This window comes from Bombina bombina, chromosome 5, assembly GCF_027579735.1.
Source record: "Bombina bombina isolate aBomBom1 chromosome 5, aBomBom1.pri, whole genome shotgun sequence".
Lineage (NCBI taxonomy): Eukaryota > Metazoa > Chordata > Amphibia > Anura > Bombinatoridae > Bombina > Bombina bombina.
The window spans coordinates 1,085,472,868-1,085,500,712 of NC_069503.1; the positions used below are offsets into that span (position 1 = coordinate 1,085,472,868).

A 27,845-nucleotide genomic window follows, 5' to 3' on the forward strand; every position below is an offset into this window, starting at 1 on the left:
CCGGCTCCTTATAGCACTTTATACATACATGTGTATATAATAATAATAATGTTACACCGGCTCCTTATAGCACTTTATACATACATGTGTATATAATAATAATAATGTTACACCGGCTCCTTATAGCACTTTATACATACATTTGTATATAATAATAATAATGTTACACCGGCTCCTTATAGCACTTTATACATACATTTGTATATAATAATAATGTTACACCGGCTCCTTATAGCACTTTATACATACATGTGTATATAATAATAATAATGTTACACCGGCTCCTTATAGCACTTTATACATACATGTGTATATAATAATAATAATGTTACACCGGCTCCTTATAGCACTTTATACATACATTTGTATATAATAATAATAATGTTACACCGGCTCTTTATATCACTTTATACATACATGTGTATATAATAATAATGTTACACCGGCTCCTTATAGCACTTTATACATACATTTGTATATAATAATAATGTTACACCGGCTCCTTATAGCACTTTATACATAAATTTGTATATAATAATAATGTTACACCGGCTCCTTATAGCACTTTATACATACATTTGTATATAATAATAATAATGTTACACCGGCTCTTTATAGCACTTTATACATACATTTGTATATAATAATAATGTTACACCGGCTCCTTATAGCACTTTATACATACATTTGTATATAATAATAATGTTACACCGGCTCCTTATAGCACTTTATACATACATTTGTATATAATAATAATGTTACACCGGCTCCTTATAGCACTTTATACATACATTTGTATATAATAATAATGTTACACCGGCTCCTTATAACACTTTATACATACATTTGTATATAATAATAATGTTACACCGGCTCCTTATAGTACTTTATACATACATTTGTATATAATAATAATGTTACACCGGCTCCTTATAGTACTTTATACATACATTTGTATATAATAATAATGTTACACCGGCTCCTTATAGTACTTTATACATACATTTGTATATAATAATAATGTTACACCGGCTCCTTATAGCACTTTATACATACATTTGTATATAATAATAATGTTACACCGGATCCTTATAGCACTTTATACATACATTTGTATATAATAATAATGTTACACCGGCTCCTTATAGCACTTTATACATACATTTGTATATAATAATAATGTTACACCGGCTCCTTATAGCACTTTATACATACATTTGTATATAATAATAATGTTACACCGGCTCCTTATATCACTTTATACATACATTTGTATATAATAATAATGTTACACCGGCTCCTTATAGCACTTTATACATACATTTGTATATAATAATAATGTTACACCGGCTCCTTATAGCACTTTATACATACATTTGTATATAATAATAATGTTACACCGGCTCCTTATAGCACTTTATACATACATTTGTATATAATAATAATGTTACACCGGCTCCTTATAGCACTTTATACATACATGTGTATATAATAATAATGTTACACCGGCTCCTTATAGCACTTTATACATACATTTGTATATAATAATAATGTTACACCGGCTCCTTATAGCACTTTATACATACATGTGTATATAATAATAATAATGTTACACCGGATCCTTATAGCACTTTATACATACATTTGTATATAATAATAATGTTACACCGGCTCCTTATAGCACTTTATACATACATGTGTATATAATAATAATAATGTGACACCGGCTCCTTATAGCACTTTATACATACATTTGTATATAATAATAATAATGTTACACTGGATCCTTATAGCACTTTATACATAAATTTGTATATAATAATAATGTTACACCGGATCCTTATAGCACTTTATACATACATTTGTATATAATAATAATGTTACACCGGCTCCTTATAGCACTTTATACATACATTTGTATATAATAATAATGTTACACCGGCTCCTTATAGCACTTTATACATACATTTGTATATAATAATAATGTTACACCGGCTCCTTATAGCACTTTATACATACATGTGTATATAATAATAATAATGTTACACCGGATCCTTATAGCACTTTATACATACATTTGTATATAATAATAATGTTACACCGGCTCCTTATAGCACTTTATACATACATTTGTATATAATAATAATGTTACACCGGCTCCTTATAGCACTTTATACATACATGTGTATATAATAATAATAATGTTACACCGGATCCTTATAGCACTTTATACATACATTTGTATATAATAATAATGTTACACCGGCTCCTTATAGCACTTTATACATACATGTGTATATAATAATAATAATGTGACACCGGATCCTTATAGCACTTTATACATACATTTGTATATAATAATAATGTTACACCGGCTCCTTATAGCACTTTATACATACATTTGTATATAATAATAATGTTACACCGGCTCCTTATAGCACTTTATACATACATGTGTATATAATAATAATAATGTTACACCGGCTCCTTATAGCACTTTATACATACATTTGTATATAATAATAATGTTACACCGGCTCCTTATAGCACTTTATACATACATTTGTATATAATAATAATGTTACACCGGCTCCTTATAGCACTTTATACATACATGTGTATATAATAATAATAATGTTACACCGGATCCTTATAGCACTTTATACATACATTTGTATATAATAATAATGTTACACCGGCTCCTTATAGCACTTTATACATACATGTGTATATAATAATAATAATGTGACACCGGATCCTTATAGCACTTTATACATACATTTGTATATAATAATAATAATGTTACACCGGCTCCTTTTAGCACTTTATACATACATTTGTATATAATAATAATGTTACACCGGCTCCTTATAGCACTTTATACATACATGTGTATATAATAATAATAATGTTACACCGGATCCTTATAGCACTTTATACATACATTTGTATATAATAATAATAATGTTACACCGGCTCCTTTTAGCACTTTATACATACATTTGTATATAATAATAATAATAATGTTACACCGGATCCTTATAGCACTTTATACATACATTTGTAAATAATAATAATGTTACACCGGCTCCTTACAGCACTTTATACATAAATTTGTATATAATAATAATGTTATACCGGTTCCTTATAGCACTTTATGCATAAATTTGTAAATAATAATAATGATGTTACACCGGCTCCTTATAGCACTTTATACATACATGTGTATATAATAATAATAATGTTACACCGGCTCTTTATAGCACTTTATACATACATTTGTATATAATAATAATGTTACACCGGCTCTTTATAGCACTTTATACATACATTTGTATATAATAATAATAATGTTACACCGGCTCCTTATAGCACTTTATACATACATTTGTAAATAATAATAATGTTACACCGGCTCCTTATGGCACTTTATACATACATTTGTATATAATAATAATAATGTTACACCGGCTCCTTATAGCACTTTATACATAAATTTGTATATAATAATAATAATGTTACACCGGCTCCTTATAGCACTTTATACATACATTTGTAAATAATAATAATGTTACACCGGCTCCTTATGGCACTTTATACATACATGTGTATATAATAATAATAATGTTACACCGGCTCTTTATAGCACTTTATACATACATGTGTATATAATAATAATAATAATGTTACACCGGCTCCTTATAGCACTTTATACATACATTTGTAAATAATAATAATGTTACACCGGCTCCTTATAACACTTTATACATAAATTTGTAAATAATAATAATAATGTTACACCGGCTCCTTTTAGCACTTTATACATACATTTGTATATAATAATAATAATAATGTTACACCGGATCCTTATAGCACTTTATACATACATTTGTAAATAATAATAATGTTACACCGGCTCCTTACAGCACTTTATACATAAATTTGTATATAATAATAATGTTATACCGGTTCCTTATAGCACTTTATGCATAAATTTGTAAATAATAATAATGATGTTACACCGGCTCCTTATAGCACTTTATACATACATGTGTATATAATAATAATAATGTTACACCGGCTCTTTATAGCACTTTATACATACATTTGTATATAATAATAATGTTACACCGGCTCTTTATAGCACTTTATACATACATTTGTATATAATAATAATAATGTTACACCGGCTCCTTATAGCACTTTATACATACATTTGTAAATAATAATAATGTTACACCGGCTCCTTATGGCACTTTATACATACATTTGTATATAATAATAATAATGTTACACCGGCTCCTTATAGCACTTTATACATAAATTTGTATATAATAATAATAATGTTACACCGGCTCCTTATAGCACTTTATACATACATTTGTAAATAATAATAATGTTACACCGGCTCCTTATGGCACTTTATACATACATGTGTATATAATAATAATAATGTTACACCGGCTCTTTATAGCACTTTATACATACATGTGTATATAATAATAATAATAATGTTACACCGGCTCCTTATAGCACTTTATACATACATTTGTAAATAATAATAATGTTACACCGGCTCCTTATAACACTTTATACATAAATTTGTAAATAATAATAATAATGTTATACCGGCTCCTTATAGCACTTTATACATACATTTGTAAATAATAATAATAATAATGTTACACCGGCTCCTTATAGCACTTTATACATACATTTGTATATAATAATAATAATGTTACACCGGCTCCTTATAGCACTTTATACATACATGTGTAAATAATAATAATGTTACACCGGTTCCTTATATCACTTTATACATAAATTTGTAAATAATAATAATGTTACACTGGCTCCTTATAGCACTTTATACATACATTTGTATATAATAATAATAATGTTACATAGGCTCCTTATAGCACTTTATACATACATGTGTATATAATAATAATAATGTTACACCGGCTCTTTATAGCACTTTATACATACATTTGTATATAATAATAATAATGTTACACCGGCTCCTTATAGCACTTTATACATACATTTGTAAATAATAATAATGTTACACCGGCTCCTTATAACACTTTATACATAAATTTGTAAATAATAATAATAATGTTATACCGGCTCCTTATAGCACTTTATACATACATTTGTAAATAATAATAATAATAATGTTACACCGGCTCCTTATAGCACTTTATACATACATTTGTATATAATAATAATAATGTTACACCGGCTCCTTATAGCACTTTATACATACATGTGTAAATAATAATAATGTTACACCGGTTCCTTATATCACTTTATACATAAATTTGTAAATAATAATAATGTTACACTGGCTCCTTATAGCACTTTATACATAAATTTGTAAATAATAATAATGTTACACCGGGTCCTTATAGCACTTTATACATAAATTTGTAAATAATAATAATGTTACACCGGTTCCTTATAACACTTTATTCATACCTTTTGATATAATAATAATGATGTTACACCGGCTCCTTATAATAATAATAAGCATAATTTTATACAGAAACAGGAGTTGTTTAATGTCTCTTTAAATAACAGCCCCCAGTACTACTATATTGTTATCCACCTCATGGTGCCAGGCCTCTCTAGCACTGCACAAGCATACCATTGTACTGGTGCCTGACCTCTCTAGCACTGCATTAGCCTACCATTGTACTGGTGTATGACCTCTCTAGCATTGCATAAGCCTACCATTGTACTAGAACACAAGCTATTTTACCTGTAAAAAAAATTACAAATCCCCCCCAAGATTAAAACCCACCACCCACACAACCAACCCTACTCTAAAACCCACCCAATACACCCTTAAAAAAACCTAACCCTAACCCCTTGAAGATCATCTTACCGGGGGAAGTCTTCACCCAACCGGGCTGAAGTCCTCAACGAAGACGGGAGAAGTCTTCATCCAAGCCGGGCGAAGTGGTCCTCCAGACGGGCAGAAGTCTTCATCCAGACGGCATCTTCTATCTTCATCCATCCGGCGCGGAGTGGGTCCATCTTCAAGACATCCGGCGCGGAGCATCCTCTTCCATCGAAGTCTTCTTACTAAATGACGGTTCCTTTAAGTGACGTCATTCAAGATGGCGTCCCTTCAATTCTGATAGGCTGATAGAATTCTATCAGCCAATCGGAATTAAGATAGAAAAAATCCTATTGGCTGATGCAATCAGCCAATAGGATTGAACTTCAATCCTATTGGCTGATCCAATCAGCCAATAGGATTGAGCTGGCATTCTATTGGCTGTTCTCTGTGTGCAGCCAATCAGAGAGGCCAAGCAATATAATGTTGTTTGTCCATTTGTAATGACATCAACAAACTAAATTGATTTTTTCCCCGAGGTGAAGTGGTTAACCCTTTAAAGGAATAGTCTAGTCAAAATTAAACTTTCATGATTCAGACAGAGCAGACAATTTTACGCAACTTTCTAATTTACTCCTATTATCAATTTTTCTTTTTTCTCTTGGTATTTTAATTGAAAAAGCAAAAATGTAAGCTTAGGAGCCGGCCCATTTTTTGGTCCATTGGTGTCTAAATGTAGCAACCAATAAGCAGGCGCTACCCAGGTTCTGAACTAAAAGTGTGCCGGTTCCTAAGCTTTACATTCCTGCTTTTTCATATAAAGATATCAAGTGAACGAAGAAAAATTAATAATAAGAGTAAATAAGAAAGTTGCTAAAAATTGCATGCTCTATCCGAATCATGAAAGTTTAATTTTGACTAGACTATTCCTTTAAGCACCAGGGAAATATGCACGTCAAAAAGCCATTTAGCCATTGATATGTTGTTAACTTTACAACATCCCTAATTGGTTCAAGGGGAAGAGGGAGGGTCAATATATGAAGAGACTCAGAGCTCATTGGTTCCTGCACATGCACTGTGACCCAGGTTGCACAGGCCTCTTGCACATTTACACCATCGGAACACATCTGCATAGTTCTTAAAACTCAGAAGTTAGCAAGCAAAAGAGTTGCCGTTTCACATTTATTTCCATCATTGATTGTGAACAGTTTACAGGCAGATCATGCTGATTCTGCTGCTTCCTATATTATTATTAAAAATTTTTTAAACAAGGTTTCTGATTCTGGTGTTTGAGAGCTTTTTGGTAGTATGAGGTAGATAGATGATATAGATAGATGGATAGATGATAGATAGATAGATAGATCGATGATACTATGTTGATTGGTAATAGGGATATAACAAAAGACATTAAAGCCATTTTCTCATTATTATATCTAAAATAGGACACATATGTCTGTATTACACTAAACGGTGTGTGTTTATGGGAAATGTCACTGTCCACAAATAGAACTATTGGTGTTCTCCTAATGAACCACTGAGCTTTTACTTAGTTATATACTTCCTGATATCTTCAAACTTAATTAACTACCTTTTACTTAAAGGGAAATGAAAACCATTTTTTTTTATGATTCAAAGACAACTTTCCATTTTACTTCTTTTATCTAATGTATTTTATTCTCTTAGTATCCTTAGTTGAAAATCATACCTAGGTAGGATCAGGGGCTGCTGATTGGTGGCTGTACATATATGCCTCATGTTATTGGCGCACCCATGTGCATTGCTGTTTTCTTCAACAAAGGATACCATGAGAATGAAGCAATTCAGATAATAGAAGTCAATTGGAAAGCTGTTTAAAACTGTATTCTCTATCTAAATCATGAAAGAAAAAATGTGGGTTTCATGTCCCTTTAATCAATCAAAAAATAAACATTTTAATGTTTAACTGATGCTCTATCATATGCAATATAGAAATGTGTAGAGTTTAATGTCTCTTAAAGGAACGTGAACATTAAAAGACATTTTAAAAGAGTACAAATACAGCATTAACGTCTGGTGGTGTCATTGATACCATCAACTATTTAATTAAAATAGCAATGTGTTATTTGCAGCTACAAACTATTAATGCCTATTATTCTATGGTTCACAGATTGAAAAAGAGGGGAAAACATGTTGGAGTGTTGAGATACTGTAGTGAGCTCCCTACATGTGGGGTTTTGTACCTTGCTCCACCTCTCCCTGTTTGACTGACAAGCATATAGATTCAATTTGAGACAGTAAACACCTTGAGATTTTAACATAAAATGTTTAGTTATGAGTAATCAAACAACTTTGTAATATGCTTTCATTATTTATTTAACCTCCTTTTCATGTAATTTAGCTCTGATAATTGTGGATTTTCTAATTTTCAGAGCCGTAAACGCCCCTTGCAGACTTTGCCAGGCTAACCATGCCACATATATTTTCCTAATTGTCTTTAACTGATAACAACTGCAAAACAATGTATGTTATACTAACATTATGACTGTGGCCAGTCAAATGGTGAGTGGAGTTTTGTTTTTGAAAAACAACTTGGCTGATATGTTATTCTATAGCAATACCACTAAAAATCCCTTTAAGACTGCTGCTTCTTAACTAATGGTTATGCTTATGGAAGAGCAATGCCAGAACAAGGGTTCATAATCTCAGGTTGAAGGGACGCAAGTTGGGGAGTAAAATCTATATTTAATTATTCCCATTATTTTAAGCTCCGAATCTGTCAGCACATTTAAAGGGACATAAAAATACAGAAAACGTAATTCTGTTCAACTTGCACACATTAGAGTGTTTTCTTTGTGGACTGTTACTTGAATATAGCAATTAGGGATGGGCGAGTGTTTTGGAAAGAATCGCACATGAAAATGATTAATAATTTCTATCTCTCACCATGGAAAATATCTAGATTTTACCCTTTGCTAACTAATCTATGTCCGCGATGTGCGCATGGCAAGGCAGATTTACTCCATATGTTTTGGACATGCCCTAAAGTCAGACAACTGTGGGTGAAAATTATTTTCTGGTTTAATAAATTATACAAAGTAACAATAGCTCTAGCCGCGATAGATATTTTATTTCTCCTTTCACCAAATGAGGTTATTAATTACAACACTATAAATAGTTTAAATACAATTATATTAGCAGTTAGACATTGTATATTGAAAAACTGGAAATCTAAGAGGGTGCCCGCTCTAACTATGGTCTTTAAAATTTTACGAAATCAATTGGTGTTCGAATCATATCATCTTTACGATGCTGCAGAGAAAAAAATTCAGAAATTTTTGTGGAGATGGTCCCCGGTTATATTATCCTATCCTATTTCATTGCAAAAGTTGATTCTCTCCCCCTTCCTATCCTCTGTGAGTTTTGCGGAATTGACTCTACTGAATGTCTTTCCGCATAGCTGGCTGAAGCGGGCAGGTGAGGGGTGTCGGGCGGGGGCCTTGTAGTGGTGCTGGGGGGGGGTGAGAGGGAGAGAGAATTTTTTTTTTTTTTTTTTTTTTTTCTCTGTTGCTCGTATGTTTTCAAGTCCTAAGTGGAGACATTTATAATAAATATAGGGATGAAGTGGGAGCTGTGTCTCCCCTAATTCATGGTTGATACGGAGCTGTGACTCCACCAAATATTTCCCTTTCTTTTTTTTGTGATCTATGCTTAACCTTCTTTTTTTTTTTTTTTGTATTATCATGTTGTAGATTTGAAAAAAATCTGCGGTGTATCCACTAAACTGTTGTTGTTATGGGAGCTGTGTCTCCAGCAAAAAACTTTTCTTTTATTTTTTCTTTTTTGTTTGTGAATTTGTTATATCCTGAAAAATCTGATAAATAAAGATATAAAAAAAAAAGGGATGGGCGAGTGTTTTGCAACATTCAAAAATTGAAACGAACTTTAACACATTCGTTCGTGTCGAATTACGAATGTTTGCACACCATTCTAACATCAGATTTATGTAATAGTATTTGGAATGCTTACTTTAAATGTAATATTCTATTCAAATTTTTCTAATAATTCTATTCAAATTATGCAATATTCAAACTCGAAAATTCAAATCGATATATTTGTAATAGTATTTCTAATGCTCTCTTTAAATGTAATATTCAAATTATGCAATATTAGAAATAGAAACATTCAAATTGATATATTTGTATCTATTATGTATCTGTTTACAAAAATCTCTACCACATGAACTATTGAACTTCTGAATAATATTTGTTAAATTGAATGTTACATTCAAAATTTCAAATGTGGATATTCGATTTCATTATGAAAATTTTAAAACTTAACTAACATTTATATTACATCAAATTTTAATGGATTTTTATTCTTATCAACATTCGATTGTCCAAAACGAACGTCCACAGGACTATTCGTTCTACCAAACGAATTACACTTTCAGCACATTCGCCCATCCTTAAAGGGACAGTAAACACAAGAATTGTTGCTTAAAAAGGTAGATAATCCCTTTATTACCCATTCCCCAATTTTGCATAACCAACACAGTTATAATAACATACTTTTTACCTCTGTGATTACCTTGTATCTATGGCTCCGCAAACTGCCCCCTTATTTCAGTTCTTTTCACAGACATGCATTTTTAGCCAATCAGTGCTTGCTCTTAGGAGCTTCACGTGCCAGAGCTCAATGTTATCTATATGAAACACATGAATTAACGCCCTCTAGTGGTGAAAAACTGTCAAAATGCTTTGCTATTAGAGGCAGTCTTCAAGGTCTAAGAAATTAGCACATGAACCTCCTAGATTTAGCTTTCAACTAAGAATACCAAGAGAACAAAGCAAAATTTGTAATAAAAGTAAATTGGAAAGTTGTTTAAAATTACATGCCCTATTTAAATCATGACATATTTTTTTTTTACTTTACTCTCCCTTTAATAGAAATGTGCTTAACTCCTGCAAAGTGGAGGAAACACATAGTTAAAGTCAAAACCGATGCAGAAATGCATTACTACACATCTAGTGAGTCAATGACAAGGGGCATAGCCACAAATCAGAAGCTAGCTCCCGGTAATGCATTGCTGCTCTTAAAAGGGATAGTAAACCCGAACATTTTCTTTTATGACTCAGATAGAACATTCAATTTTAAACAACTTTCAGATTTACTTCTATTATTAAATTTGCTTCATTCTCTTGTTATCCATTGCTGAAGGAACAGCATTACGCTACTGGCAGCTTTCTGAACACTTTTAGTTAGCCAATCACAGGAGACAAATGTGTGCAGGCACCAATCAGCAGCTAGCTCCCACTGCTGTATGATATGTGTGTATTCTTTTTTAACAAGGGATACTAAGAGAACGAAGCACATTTAAAAATAGAAGTAAATGTAAAAGTGTCTTAATATGACCTACTCTATCTGAATCATGCAAGTTTAATTTTGGCTTTCCTATCCCTTTAAGCCTAAATGCTGCAACCTATTCATGAAAGTTTAAAATTTGACTTTACTGTCATAAATTTACATTTAAATTAGCAGGCATTGCAAGCACTTAAACAGACATGATACCCAAATGATTTAGCACTTAAACAGACATGATACCCAAATGAGTTAGCACTTAAACAGACATGATACCCAAATGATTTAGCACTTAAACAGACATGATACCCAAATGATTTAGCACTTAAACAGACATGATACCCAAATGAGTTAGCACTTAAACAGACATGATACCCAAATGATTTAGCACTTAAACAGACATGATACCCAAATGAGTTAGCACTTAAACAGACATGATACCCAAATGATTTAGCACTTAAACAGACATGATACCCAAATGAGTTAGCACTTAAACAGACATGATACACAAATGAGTTAGCACTTAAACAGACATGATACCCAAATGAGTTAGCACTTAAACAGACATGATACCCAAATGAGTTAGCACTTAAACAGACATGATACACAAATGAGTTAGCACTTAAACAGACATGATACCCAAATGATTTAGCACTTAAACAGACATGATACCCAAATGAGTTAGCACTTAAACAGACATGATACCCAAATGATTTAGCACTTAAACAGACATGATACCCAAATGATTTAGCACTTAAACAGACATGATACCCAAATGAGTTAGCACTTAAACAGACATGATACACAAATGAGTTAGCACTTAAACAGACATGATACCCAAATGATTTAGCACTTAAACAGACATGATACCCAAATGATTTAGCACTTAAACAGACATGATACCCAAATGATTTAGCACTTAAACAGACATGATACCCAAATGATTTAGCACTTAAACAGACATGATACCCAAATGATTTAGCACTTAAACAGACATGATACCCAAATGATTTAGCACTTAAACAGACATGATACCCAAATGATTTAGCACTTAAACAGACATGATACACAAATGAGTTAGCACTTAAACAGACATGATACCCAAATGATTTAGCACTTAAACAGACATGATACCCAAATGATTTAGCACTTAAACAGACATGATACCCAAATGAGTTAGCACTTAAACAGACATGATACCCAAATGAGTTAGCACTTAAACAGACATGATACCCAAATGATTTAGCACTTAAACAGACATGATACCCAAATGATTTAGCACTTAAACAGACATGATACCCAAATGATTTAGCACTTAAACAGACATGATACCCAAATGATTTAGCACTTAAACAGACATGATACCCAAATGATTTAGCACTTAAACAGACATGATACCCAAATGATTTAGCACTTAAACAGACATGATACCCAAATGATTTAGCACTTAAACAGACATGATACCCAAATGATTTAGCACTTAAACAGACATGATACCCAAATGATTTAGCACTTAAACAGACATGATACCCAAATGATTTAGCACTTAAACAGACATGATACCCAAATGATTTAGCACTTAAACAGACATGATACCCAAATGATTTAGCACTTAAACAGACATGATACCCAAATGATTTAGCACTTAAACAGACATGATACCCAAATGATTTAGCACTTAAACAGACATGATACCCAAATGAGTTAGCACTTAAACAGACATGATACCCAAATGAGTTAGCACTTAAACAGACATGATACCCAAATGATTTAGCACTTAAACAGACATGATACCCAAATGATTTAGCACTTAAACAGACATGATACCCAAATGATTTAGCACTTAAACAGACATGATACCCAAATGATTTAGCACTTAAACAGACATGATACCCAAATGATTTAGCACTTAAACAGACATGATACCCAAATGATTTAGCACTTAAACAGACATGATACCCAAATGATTTAGCACTTAAACAGACATGATACCCAAATGATTTAGCACTTAAACAGACATGATACCCAAATGATTTAGCACTTAAACAGACATGATACCCAAATGATTTAGCACTTAAACAGACATGATACCCAAATGATTTAGCACTTAAACAGACATGATACCCAAATGATTTAGCACTTAAACAGACATGATACCCAAATGATTTAGCACTTAAACAGACATGATACCCAAATGATTTAGCACTTAAACAGACATGATACCCAAATGATTTAGCACTTAAACAGACATGATACCCAAATGATTTAGCACTTAAACAGACATGATACCCAAATGATTTAGCACTTAAACAGACATGATACCCAAATGATTTAGCACTTAAACAGACATGATACCCAAATGATTTAGCACTTAAACAGACATGATACCCAAATGATTTAGCACTTAAACAGACATGATACCCAAATGATTTAGCACTTAAACAGACATGATACCCAAATGATTTAGCACTTAAAAGGGATGCAGCTGTAAAAAGCTGACTTAGAAAATATCACCTGAACATCTCTATGTAAAAAAGAAAGATATTTACCTCAAAATGTCTTTAGTTATTACACCCCCTGTAAAGCCAACCAATCAGGATTTGCAAGGGAGTGTGCATCTGGCATCTATATTTAACATTTGCTGCCATCGCTTACCCTCTTCGCTGCGTGAGGTTCTCATGTCGTGTGTCACAGCCTGAGAACGAGGCTCCCATTTGAGCCTATAGAAGCGCGCTTTAAGTATCAGTTGCTTGCTGGCGGATAAGAAATACTGTCCTATATGTGCCTCAGCAGTCAGTAACGGACCTTCTCAACAGAGAGCCCTGGTGCAAAAAATGTTTGGGCCCCCAATAAGTAACTCTGTATAATGATTTTGAGGATAGATAGACCTGCAACCTGCACTAATAAAAGGTTTCCCTATATGAGGATTGTACATATTCTGCACAAGCCTATGTATAGAATGACTACAAAAGGAACCCCCCAGCCCTTGGGCGCCCCGGTGCCACTGCACCTGCAGCACCAATAGTATTTCCACCCCTGTCACCAGTATAAAAATGAAAAGTAGTTTTTTTCCAGCACAGGAAAAACCATTTAAAACTACTTTAATATATATTTGTATACCCTCTTTTAGATCCAACAAAGAAACAAAACACTGAGTTTAATATTGTTTTAATTTTGATGAAATAAAAATATTAGGAAAGATGATCTTCAGACATGTATTGCCCTATTCTCTCTCTCTCTCTTTCTCTCTCTCTCTCTCTCTCTCTCTCTCTCTCTCTCTCTCTCTCTCTATCTATCAATTTAGCTTACACAAAACAATTTCTCAAAATTAGCTACAAAACACCACATACTGTAGTTTTTTGTAACCTGTCTGAATTTGAGGTTTTAATTCAGTTATTATCGCCGATCGTCTACATTCAATATTTAGCCCTGATATACCTCATATCTATATAATAACATTACTGTAGAACGTTGTGTAATAAAAAAATAATAATGACCTAATTTGTATGCACATATTAAACACACAAAGCATCTTTTTTGTCAAGGTACATATCTACGTGATTTCATTAATATATTACAGTTTAGAAATATATATAAATATTTTTATTTTCTGCCAAGGACGCAGCTCTATTACTTTACAGATAAGTACCAGGACTGTTAAATACAGTAAAATAGCATAATCAACAAATGCATAACAAAAATACAATGCAATAACACATTGTTTGAATTTCAAACAAGCAGTAGATTTTTTTTTCTTACAAATTACTCTTTAAAGTGATAGAAAAATGAAATGTGCCTGGGTGCATTAGAAAAAAATGCTTCAAATAAAAGTGATTACTGCTTTTCTGCATCATACGCACATATCCTGTGAGGGCCTGTGCACCAGCATTCAAACGCCACACCTTCTCAGAGAGTCAGCAGTATCTTGTATGACACAATTTACAACTTCAGAAGAAAGTTGCATGCATGGGATATGTGCATATGCCGCTGAAAATCAATAACTTTTAATAGAAGCATTTTTGCTAATGGAGGTATATTGCAAACATGCTTAGATTTGAAATACAAATCACCACATTCACATTTCAATTTTGACCTTTCTATCCCTTTAATTTCCCTGGCCCTTGTATCATGTGAGAAATGAGCCAATCAAAGACTGATATACATATATTCTGTGAACTCTTGCACCTGCTTAGCAGAAGCTGTTTCCTCAAAAAGTGTGCACATAAAAAGACTGTGCACAGTCTGATGATGGAAGTAAATAATAGCAAACAATAAAAAAAAACTGCATCAGGAGAGTTTAATTTTGAGTTTCATGTCCCTTATTTAGTGGGTAGGGTACATTTTTCATATGATAAGTAGTTTTCAAAAAGACTTGAATAATTCAAGGGATGAGTAAATATATATATTAAAAAACCGAAATAGCTGATTTTAGATTTGTTTTTATTGTGTTCTCCTTAATATTTAACTTCCTTTTGGCAGTTTTAGCTACATATATGCAAGTGTCCATCAGCGTTTAGTAATACACAGTGTGCATACAATAGTTAGGTATCTAGTGCAGCAGATGTAAGACAACATGAGTGAGCAGTTAATCAGTTGGTTATCTATACACAATGTCCTTCATGTGTAGTCTTGGGAATAACTAGATCTGAAAGGCATGCTATTCTTATTTACATTCAATAAAACTTGGCTCTGACGGTTTTTCTTCTTCTTGTCACTTGGAGGAGGAAAACTTTCCTCTTCAGCCAATGAGAGATAAGAGGCGATGCTTTCTCTGAGACCGTAGCTGAGGAACATGTCGTCTGTTTCCATAGTAGCTTCTTCTGTGGTCAATGGAACCCTGTAAGGGTAATAGATACTTAAAGGAACTTTCAACTCAATATACAATTCCACATTCAATCTTCTGTGAAAGATAGAAATACAATGTACTCTCATGATTTATTTTGACCACTTTTCTTGTAATTGCTCACTAAAAAAATGTATATTTGACCCAGATATGTACATCCAGCAGACTTAAAGGGACATGAAACCCAATTTTTTTACTTTCATGATTTAGACAGAGCTTACAATTTTAAACACCTTTCCCATTTACTTCTAGTACTTAATTTGCTTCATTCTCTTTTTATCCTTTGCTGAAAGGTTTCTTTAGGAAAGCTCAGGAGCAGCAAAGAATCTAGGTTCTAGCTGCTGATTGGTGGCTGCATACATTTACCAATTGTCATTGGCTCACCCATTTGTTCAGTTAGTAACCAGTAGTGCATTGCTGCTCCTTCAACAAATAATACCAATAGAATGAGGCACATTTCATAATAGAAGTAAACTGGAAAGTTGTTTAAAATTGTATGTTCTACCTAAACCATGAAATAATTTTTTTCCTGTTTCATGTCCCTTTAAGCACTCTCAATCTACATCTTTATACACCATTATTGCTAGATCAATTCAGGAGCTCATATGTGTCCCTAACTATCCACAGAGGAGATAAGATAAAAATACTCAATACGCTTTTCAAGGGGTATGTCCACGGACTTCAAAAAAATACATATTTTGTATCAAAATTAGTTTTAAATGCTTATGTCTAGCAATGCAGTGTCTATTTTGTGGTGTTTACTCTGCATATAGTTTGTGACCTGTGAGTGACAAATAGAAATAAATGCTACTTTTATAAAAATGTATTTTGTTTTAAGGAATGATGTACTCATGGGACGAAGCTATACCTTTTCATACTCTTCCAATCAAATTGCTTGCGCCTTTTGACAACTGGTACTGCGAGGGCCCCTATGTCTTCAGTGCGCGTCTGAGCGAGACAGGGCATTGTAAGCACACAACACAGTCCGTCAGCACTCTCTAGATGTTAACAGAAGAAAAGATTGGTTTACAAATATTATTAAAAGGGATATGAAACACAAAAATATTTTTTGTGATTCAGACAGAGAATACAATTTTTAAAACATTTCCAATTTACTTCTATTATCAAATTTTCTTTGTTCCCATGGCATTCTTTGTTGAAGAAATGCCTAAGTAAGGTGTCTGGAGCACTACAGAAAATAGCGCTGCTATCTAGTAGTGCTCTTACAAAGACGTGCACATTCCTGAGCTTGCATCTCTGCTTTTCAACAAACAATACAAAGAGAATGAAGACAATTTGATAAAAGATGAAAATTACAAAGTTGTTTAAAATTGGATGTTTTATCTGAATGATGAAAGAAAAAAATGTGTTTCATATCTTTTCAATGACATAAAATAATGACCGCAAATGCTTCTAAATTTTTTTAAAAAATATTTTCATATTTGTATCATTTTATCACTCTAATGAAACTCTTGGTTTCACCATTTCTAATTTGACGGCTGAATGCAATTTTATATAAATCAAGTTAAAAAAAAGCCCCAAACCTTTCCTTTTTCTTTCTCTAAAACAACTAACCCTGCGTAACTTATTTAACCTTTACTGCAGTTTACCAATGCAGTTCTTGTATTAACAGATACAATCTTATCCCAGACAGCACAAACTTATATATTAGAGAAGTTGTTATTTAGCAAAATGTGAGGTAATTTATGTAGAACATTATCTAGAAATCAGGGTATGTGCTTCTATCGCAGTCACTGTATATCATGGTTATCTTGACGTAATCATTTGACACAGATGCACATCATATTTGCAGGTTTTATGTCCCTTTAATTGTTTCTAGTTACTAAAATAATATGCAAAACCCATTTCAATTAACATGTACAGTATTATAGCTTAGTGAATCATTTTATGTATCTTATGTAAACATTAAACTCAAAATGAATTCCACCTAAAAGCTTAAGCATAGCAAAACACGCAGTGTATTAATTTTTCCCCCTTTGTCCCACATTTACCACTAAAAAATGCTATTTCCACTATCTTAGAAATTCTGGTGTGTCCTGTATACTTAAAGGGACAGTTTACCCAACATTTGTCTCCCCTTTCAAATTTTTCCGAATGATCCATTTTACCTGCTGGAGTGTATTAAATAGATTACAAGTAGTTCTTTTACCCTTACTTTGGCATTTGAAATAGCTGATTTAGCTTGTGGTATCCCCAACTATAATGGAAGTTTCTGTACTGGAGTCTAGGCTATTGACAGGCAATGTAAACACATGCAGTAGAAGAAATTACATTCCCAATGAGGTGGGTTAAAATATTCATTTTCCATTGTTCTTTCTAAGTATTGAGCTTTGGGATATTCAGACAAATATAAGATAAGGAAGCAAGTGTGTGTACAGAAAGTGATAACATAATGAGATCTGATATTACCTGCAAGCTTAACCCATTTCAATAGGTTGTGGTTTAAAAGCAGAAACACAGTTAATTCATATCTACAATAAACCTGAACATGAAATTTCTCATACATTTTATACTATGTAGCTGGTATAATATGTCATTTAAAATACATTAAAGGGACAGTCAACACCAGAATTTTTGTTGCTTAAAAAGAAAGATAATCCCTTTATTACCCATTCCCTAGCTTTGCATAACTAGCACAGTTATAATAATACACATTTTACCTCTGTAATTATCTTGTATCTAAGCCTCTGCAGACTGCCCCCTTATTTCAGTTCTTTTGACAGACCTGCAGTTTAGCCAATCAGTGCTCACTCCTTGGTCACTTCACTTGCATGAGCTCAATGTTATCTATATGAAACACATGAACTAATGCCCTCTAGTGGTCAAAATGCATTTAGATTAGAGGCAGTCTTCAAGGTCTAAGAAATTAGCATATGAACCTCCTAGGTTTAGCTTTCAACTAAGAAAACCAAGAGAACAAAGCAAAGTTGGTGATAAAAGTATATTGGGAAGTTGTTTAAAATTACATTTCCTATTTAAACCATGAAAGTTTTTTTGGGACTTGACTGTCCCTTTAAGAGAAATGTTGTTTTTTTTACATTATACTGTCCCTTTAAATGGACATAGTACCCAAATGTTTTCTTAATCAATAAGAAAGAGCAATGTCTAGACTTTTTATTTATTTAGTTATATATTTTTTGCATGGAATATTTTTTTTTAAAGAAAATTAAATTTAAAGGGATACTAAACCCAATTTTTTTCTTTTATGATTCAGACAGAGCATGCAATTTTAAGCAACTTTTTTAATTTACTCCTATTATCAATTTGTCTTCATTCTCTTGAATGGAGCCAGCCCATTTTTTGTTCAGCACCTGGGTAGCGCTTGCTGATTGGTGGCTAAATGTATTTCCCAACCAGCAAGCGCTACACAGGGTGCTCAACCAAAAATGGGCCATTTCTGAGCTTACATTCCTGCTTTTGTAAAATAAAGAGAACAAGAGAACAAAGAAAAATTGATAATAGCAGTAAATTAGAAAGTTGCTTAAAATTGCCTGCTCTGTCTGAATCATGAAAGAAAAAAAAATTGGGTTTCATATCCCTTTAATTCATTACTTTAATTTTCCTTTAACCCCTTTGCTATAAGAATGGTACTGTTGTGTTTTTTTTCTGTAGCTCAGTCCTTCCTGGCAGCTATTAAATAGATTTCATTTTTTTAAGTAGATATAATAAACTCACAGTTTTGCTATTCAAAAAGTAATAGTTGAAATAAATGTCAGCCTATTTAAATCTGTGCATTCTGATCACATTATATCATTATATTTATACAAGTTTTCTGTCTGTAAATACCTGAATAGTGATTAACAAGGTGCTCGAGACATTGGAAGGTCAGTCTGGGGGAGACGTAGTACCAGTTGTTAGGTAGGCGGAAAATCCTATAATGTTTGACTTGCCGATGTCTGACAGATAATGAATAAGTACCTGCACAAACAACATCATGTAGACTGGTTTAATACAGTGTGCTGTACCCAGGCTTAATAGTTATTCAAAACTTTCATCATTCAGACAGAACATGCAATTTTAAACAATGTTCCAAGATACCCTTTGTTTAAAAGCATACCTAGGTAGGCTCAGGAACCGCAATGTACTACAGGAGCTGCTAATTGGTGGCTACACATATAGGCCTCTTGTCATTGGATTACCTAATGTGTTCAGCTATCTCACAATATAGTGCATTGCTGCTCCTTCAACAAAGGATACCAAGAGAATGAAGCAAATTTTACAATAGAAGTAAATTGGATAGTAGATTAAAATGTTATGCTCTGTCTGAATCATGAGAAAATTCTGGATTTTATGTTGCTTTAATATGTGCCTTAAGACTTTGCAGAGGCAGTCCTAAGAGAATTAAAAAAGAAAAAAAGATTTTAAAGGGACATGGTTGACAAGATAAACTTTCATGATTCAGAGAGAGTGAACAGTTAAAAAATCAAAACACATTAGGTTACTTCTATTGACACATTAAGTCTTTCTGTTGGTTTAATTGGTTAAAACTTGGTCTGTTTCCATCTCACAACAAGATTTAAAACAGCCTTCCCAATGTATCAATTTGACACTTTGATTTATTAAAGGGACATAATGGTCAGAATTAAAATGTTCATACTGGCATTTACTTTAAATAGAATCATTTTTCCAATATATGTCCATTAGCAAAAATATTTTTAGCAAACGTTATTATTGTTTCAGTGGAATACACACATATGGTGTGCATATCCCGTGCACCAGCAATCAAATACCGCACATGTTCAGAGAGTTAGCAGTGGCTTGTATGACACAAATGACGTCTTCACTGACACAATGCACAACACTGCTTGCAATTTGACCAGGTGTACTGTTTGAATGCTGGCGCATGGAGCTTGTTATAATGTTTACAGGAAGTATTTTTGCTCCTATTCAAATCTAAAATGCACTTATGCACATTTGAATTTAGACCGTTGTGTCCCTCTTGGTTTTGTGTACCTTGCTACAAATAAGCACAAGAAAGTTATCACAAATCCCTCAGAAGTAGAATATCCCAATCTTCAATAATGTTCATCAAATTATTTAGCGACATCGATGAATAGTGAAGTAAAGGAACATGAAACCCACTTTTTTTTTCTTTCATAATTCAGATAGAGCATGTGGTTTTAATTAACTTTCCAATTTACTTCAATGATCAAATTTGTTTTGTTCTACTGATATCCTTTGTTGAAAAGGATAGCTAGGTAGGCTCAGGAGCTGCTGATTGGTGGTTTTACATATATGCCTCATCTTATTGGCTCACCCTGCGCATTCAGCGAGCTCCAGTAGTGCATTGCTGCTTCTTCAGCAAAGGATACCAAGAGAATTAAGCAAATTATATAATAGAAGTTAATTGGAAAATGATGTTCTCTATCTGAATCATAAAAAAAAAAAATTGGGTTTCTCGTCTCTTCAACATAAATAATTAACAGATGTGTAAAATATGAAGTTTGAAAATGAAGTAAATGTGGCCTGCTGAATTCTGAACTGAGTGATTTGTACTGACTGCAATCTCAAACAGTACACTCAGAACAAAACCTTATGGGTGTCTAACACGAAGCTGGCAAATTATTTTGCATTTTGAATGACCTTTGTGAGATATGTTGAAATAGCATTAGAAACACTTACTTTAATATTCTTATCTAAATGATATGATTTGTAATGCTTGAAACATGCATTCTGCAATCATTCTGTATTATGCCCTCTCATTAACAGAGACCTCCATAAACCATCATATCCTCATGATTGCCCGAGAAGGGGTAAAACAATGACTCTCTGATGGCAAAGAGGTTAAACAGAAAAATGTCAAATAGTGAAATTATTTAAATCTTTACCTCTCCAAATTCTGTTCTTTCGGTCTATTGATTCTACTTTCTGCCATATTTACTGGTGGGACCTCTGTATCATCCCCCTAAAGATGCCTGATTACTGAGGTAGCCATGATCTTTTGTATTTCGTTATGTTTGTTCAAAGGGTCCCCTCTTCTTCACTATGTAATGTCATATCTGCCTATGAACTCTGCATATTTTGCAATACTCTGCATTTTACTAAGGTCAGGATTGTATTTTATTTCAGGTCTCAAAGGTTGAGTGGTATTTTTCACATTTACCCAGTATCCTTTGTATCTTGTTTATCCACTGGCCCTGCCATCTTTAGTAATGGGCTTTATGCATCTTGTTATTTTTCCCCCTGGAAACTTTAAACCTGTTACGAATGTCACCTTTCCATCTTGCTTGTTCTACAGATTTAACCCTCAGCAATTTATCATTTCTACTTACACCCTCATATTTACCCATTATGTTGTAGTAACCTATAGACCTTCTCTACCTGTACTATATATATTAATAGTGTAATTCTTAAAGGACCACTCAATGCAGTAGAATTGCATAATTAACAAGTGCATAATAAAGAGACAATGATTTATCTTCTCTGAATTTCCAATAAGCAGTAATTTTTTTTTATGACAAATTAATTTTTTCTCCCATTTTCCGTTCCCTGTATCATTTGACAGACATCAGCCAATCACAGACTAGTATACGTATACCAAGTGAACTTGTGCACATGCTCAGTAAAATCTTGTTCTGCAGAAAGGGTGTTTATATAAAAACTGTGCAAAATGTGATAACTGAAGTAAATTGTAAAGTGTCTTCAAACTGTGCATGATCTTTATGAATCATGAAAACTTATTTTGACTTGAGTGTCCCTTTTCTATTTTATCCCTACTCTGCCCTCAAACCTTCTAAATGAATTCACTCACCGCCAGAACTCACTGATAGCTGCACTTGTAGGCGAGGATGTGCACAAATCAGTGTATTTATTGTCATTGTTCAAATAGGGGAACTATTAAAGGAAGTGATATCTCATAGCTAGAGAACATCGTATGGGTCAGCTTTGTGTTAGGGAACTATTAGAGAATGTGGCAACACTTTCATGTGAAAAAAATAGGTCAATTGTGCAAAGGGAAATCATCATTCTCCTGCCCTACGTACTGAAATATATGAATCTAATTCTGCTTAAAGGGACAAAAACATGCTGATTTTTGGCCTAAATAAATTTGAAGTGAAAGCTGCATGAATTTAACCCCTTAATGACCAGCAACATACCCTGTATCTCGCTGGTCTTTCTATGGGGGGTGTATTTCAATAGAGGGAGGGAGGGTCTAATAGCGCGGTCTTGCTGCCCGTAGGAGTTACCTAACAGCCAGTGAAACTTAGTACATAACTGGTACTGCTACTCAATAAAGGGACACTCAAGTCAAAATTAAACTCTCATGATTCAGATAGAGCATGCCATTTTAAACAACTTTCCAATTTACTTCCATTAACAAAATGTGCACAGTCTTTTTATATTTACACTTTTTTAGTCACCGGCTCCTACTGAGCATGTGCAAGAATTCACAGAATATATGTATAGGCATTTGTGATTCGCTGATGGCTGTCACATGTTGCAGGAGGAGTGGAAATAGACGTAAGTTTAAAATTTGTCAGTAAAAAATCTACTACTCATTTGAAGTTCAGACCAAGTGCTATTGCATTGTCTTTTTTATGCATTTGTTGATTGTGCAAATCTACTGTACTGATCATTTAATATGGATGATCACATTTTTAGAATGCTAAAAATAACAGTTTATATAATCTGGCCTATAAGCCAGCCTGGAATCAGAGTACAGCTCTTCGCTATACTTTGACAAAACATTTATGAAAACTTTTTTAGTGTTTCAAAGAGCCACAAGAGTGGGAAAAAAAGGATATGCTGCTCCAGATAGAAATGTATTACTGGGAGCTAGCTCAGCACACATCTGGTGAGTCAATGACAAGATGCATATACTCATGTGCAGCCATGAGTCAACAGCTAGCTCTCAGTAGTGCATTGCCTACTTAGGTATGCTTTTCAGCAAAGGATACAAGTAGAACAAAGAAAATGTGATAATAGAAATATATTGAAAATAATCATACTACAATATGTTATATCTAAATCATGACCCCTAGATTTTGCTGGGCATGTCCTCTATATATTCACCAGACTCTAAAATTATATTAGTTTACAATATATTTATGCCATAGCAATGCCATTAGAATGTACTTTACCTTTCTTGGTCTCACTTTGTCTAATCATGAATGAACCAGTCTTAGTATCCGGTAGCTGTAAAAGTTCTTCAGATTTTTCTCTTCCCACTCCGTCAAATAACCAGCTGTAACATTTAATTGATAATTACAAAATATATAACTCTATATTATCATTATTATTATTATCAGGTATTTGTATCTTATGCTCTTCTTGTTTTCTCTATTTCTGTTGGTATTAATATTCTCTCTGTGACTAACTCACACTTTTCTACATGCACACAGTCTTATCCAGCGACACTTAAAGGGACACTAAACCCCCCAAAAAATTCTTTAATGATTCAGATAGAGCATGCAATTTTAAGCAACTTTCTAATTTACTCCACCTATCAATTTTTCTTTATTCTCTTGCTATCTTTATTTACAAAGCAGGAATTTAAAGTGTAGGAGCAAGACCATTTTTGGTTCAGCACACTGGATAGCGCTTACTTATTGGTGGCTACATTTAGCCACCAATAAGCAAGCATAACCCAGGTTCTCAACCAAAAATGGGCCGGCTCTTAAGCTTTACATTCCTGCTTTTTAAATAAAGATAGCAAGAGAACAAAGAAAAAAAAATATAATAGGAGTAAATTAGAAAGTTGCTTAAAGGGCCAGTAAACCCTCAAAATAATGTTATATAATTCTGCACATATTGCAGAATTATATAACGTCAGCTTAGCGCCAGCTTTCTACCTGAAAGGATTTCAGAGAACATTTCCTATGACAATGCCTTTTACAGTACGCCGCTCCTGGCTCTACTGAGCGGGTCTGTTTGTTTTCCATAAGCGCATCGGGCACGCTGTCTATTCAAGGCCCGATCGCGCCATTAAACTCAATGTAGCTCGCTCCCGGTCTGGTCTGGTCTGGTAGCAGGAGCGAGCTAGATTGAGTTTAGATCAGGCCGGCTGTGACTAGACAGCGTGCCGGATGCGCTTAGGGAAAACAAATAGACCCGCTCAGTAGAGCTAGGAACGGCATGTAAAAGTCATTTTCGTAGGAAATTTTCTCTGAAATCCTTTCAGGTAGAAAGCTGATGTTATATATTTCTGCACTATATGCAGAATTATATAACATTATTTTGTTGATTTACTGGCCCTTTAAAATTGCATGCTCTATCTGAATCATTAAAGAAAAAAAAATGAGTTTAGTGTCCCTTTAATTCAGTGATAGTCACATCTGAGTATATTGTTATGTAGTAATAGTAATAATAATAGTTTTATGTATCTGTCTGTCTGTCTATCTAGCTTTATATTGTTAATGCAAATAAAAAGACAATGGAGAGACATCTGGAAATGTAAAGCAATATAAAGCAGATTTATGAGTTAGCATTACATTTAGAATATACAATTTAGTACATACCCATGGTAAACTTTAGCTACGCACTTTCCAGGAATATAATTTTCTCGACCTGTTCTCAGTGATCGGACTCTCCACCATCCTCCCTCACTGTACAGAAGAAAAGTTTGAAACTGTAAAACATCTATAACAAGATGTGATGTACAAAATATAATGCACGTATTTATAGATTTAAAGGCACATTTGTTGCATTTAACAAAAGGCCATTTTCAAATGTATTATTTTTTTTAATAATGGATGTTCCTGTAGTGAGAAAAAGTAATTTAATTATTTATGCTAATGAGGCTTGTCACTTTCCACCAATAAATCACTGGGTATTTGGTTGTCAGCCAATGAGCTATCAGACATTAAGGTCCAGTTTTACAAGGTAATGTACTTCATGTTAGCTTAAAAAAATAAACAGTATTAAAGGGACACTGAACCCACATTTTTTCTTTCTTGATTCAGGTAGTGCATGCAATTTTAAGCAACTTCGTAATTAACTCCTATTATCAAATTTTCTTCATTCTCTTGGTATCTTTATTTGAAAAGCAAGAATGTATGTTTAGATGCCTGCCCATTTTTGGTGATCAACCTGGGTTGTCCTTGATGATTGGTGGACAAATTCATCGACTAATAAAAAACTGCTGTCCAGAGTTCTGAACAAAAAAAAAAAAGCTTAGATGCCTTCTTTTTCAAATAAAGATAGCAAGAGAATGAAGAAAAATTGATAATAGAAGTAAATTAGAAAGTTGCTTAAAATTGCATGCTCTATCTGATTCACGAAAGAAAAAATGTGGGTACAGTGTCCCTTTAACACAGTCTTTTACTTGCAAAAATATAATATATGCTTAAACAGTGCCCTTTGTGTTCCTGTTCCCTTTACCTACTTAGACCCAAACACTAAGGAATGGGAAATAAATTTGCACCTCTTAAAGGGACATTATACCCAAATGTTGAAGCACTTGAAAGTGATGCTGCATATCTGTAAAATGCTGACTAGAAAATATCACGTGAAGATATGTTATCTCAAAATTTCCTCAGTAGCCACATCCCATTGTAAAGGGACTTTAAGCAACCAATCAGGATGCTAGTCCCGGACTTGCAAGGGAGTGTGCATCTGGCATATGCAGCACAGTCATGTTATTTCCTTCAGTTTATTGAGATTTATTATGAAATCTAACAAGATTTCACTGAAATCTCATTAGATCAAAGATCACTGATGAAGCTGATTGGCTGTTTTTTTTTAAAGAACATGACAGTAGCTAAAGAACTTTTGAGGTAAAATATCTTCTGTTCATGTGATATTTTCTTCTCTGATTTTTACTTATGTTGCACAGCTTTCAAGTGATTTATTATATGGGTATTATATCCCTTTTATATATTTTTTGAGCTCTAAATACAGGGTCGCTTCAAGAATAACATGAGACCCCTCAACTCTCGGCACACTACAGTCTAAACCAAAACCAGTAGGAATGGGCAAATATTTTTGCAACCCTCGAAAAGTTAAATTAATTTTAACACATTTAGGGCTAGATTACAAGTGGAGCGCAAAATATCTCTTTTGTGAAAGTGATATTTGCTTTCCACTGAGTAATACCAGCGTACGCAATTGTGCGCTGGTATTACAATACGCATACAACCTCACATTCACATTGCTGGGAAGCATTGAGCTCAAGAGAGCACACTTCCATAGGCTCCAATGGGAGCCTTGCAGGACCGGACTGGGAATAAAAAGTAGCCGTGGAAACTTTGGAGACCAGCCCCATTTTTTTCAGAATTATATTATATTAGTTTGTATTAAAGAAAAGTGCCAGATTGTTGTTATATAGGCACCTTACAACCCAATTGCATTCATTATTATTATTATTATTATCAGGTATTTGTAGAGCGCCCACAGATTCCGCAGCGCTGTAAACATAGTCGGTGTACAGGATAGCTTTTGTAGGGGTCAAGTGGGTAGAGGGCCTTGTCGAGAGTTTCACTGTTGTAGTCGGCTCTTATGAAGCGATCTGTAAACAGCTGGGCCCATAGGCTTATATTCTAAGGGGTTCAAGGGGAAAGCAATGGAGTTAGGAAGGTTAGTGTTGGTTGTATGCATCCCTGCTTAGTAGAGTTTTTAGGGAGTGCTTGAAGCTGTTAAAACTAGGGGAGAGTCTTATGGAGCGAGGCAGGGAATTCCACAAGATGGGGGCCAGTCTGGAGAAGTCCTGTAAACGGGAATGTGAGGAAGTAACAAGAGAGGAGGAGATCTTGAGCTGATTGAAGGGGACGGGAGGGAGAGTATCTAGAGACAAGTTCTGAGATGTATGGGGGAGCAGTGCAGTTGAGAGCTTTATATGTCAGGGTGAGGATTTTATGTTTA

At 33.5% G+C, this 27,845-nt stretch overlaps 2 protein-coding genes across 2 annotated transcripts in view; one reads left to right on the forward strand and one right to left on the reverse strand.

Annotated features, from left to right (window-relative positions):
• Window positions 1-27,845, forward strand: part of TG (thyroglobulin) — a 535,242-nt gene that overhangs the window by 333,781 nt on the left and 173,616 nt on the right. The gene's annotated exons all lie outside the window — the stretch shown is intronic.
• Window positions 14,335-27,845, reverse strand: part of SLA (Src like adaptor) — a 94,647-nt gene continuing 81,136 nt past the window's right edge. The window contains exons 4-8 of the mRNA XM_053715372.1: window positions 25,505-25,591; window positions 24,128-24,231; window positions 19,833-19,964; window positions 16,894-17,023; window positions 14,335-16,019 (exon numbers count right to left, since the gene is read on the reverse strand). Coding sequence (XP_053571347.1) covers window positions 15,800-16,019; window positions 16,894-17,023; window positions 19,833-19,964; window positions 24,128-24,231; window positions 25,505-25,591 — 673 coding nt within the window. The 3' untranslated portion in view covers window positions 14,335-15,799. The remainder of the gene's footprint in view (window positions 16,020-16,893; window positions 17,024-19,832; window positions 19,965-24,127; window positions 24,232-25,504; window positions 25,592-27,845) is intronic.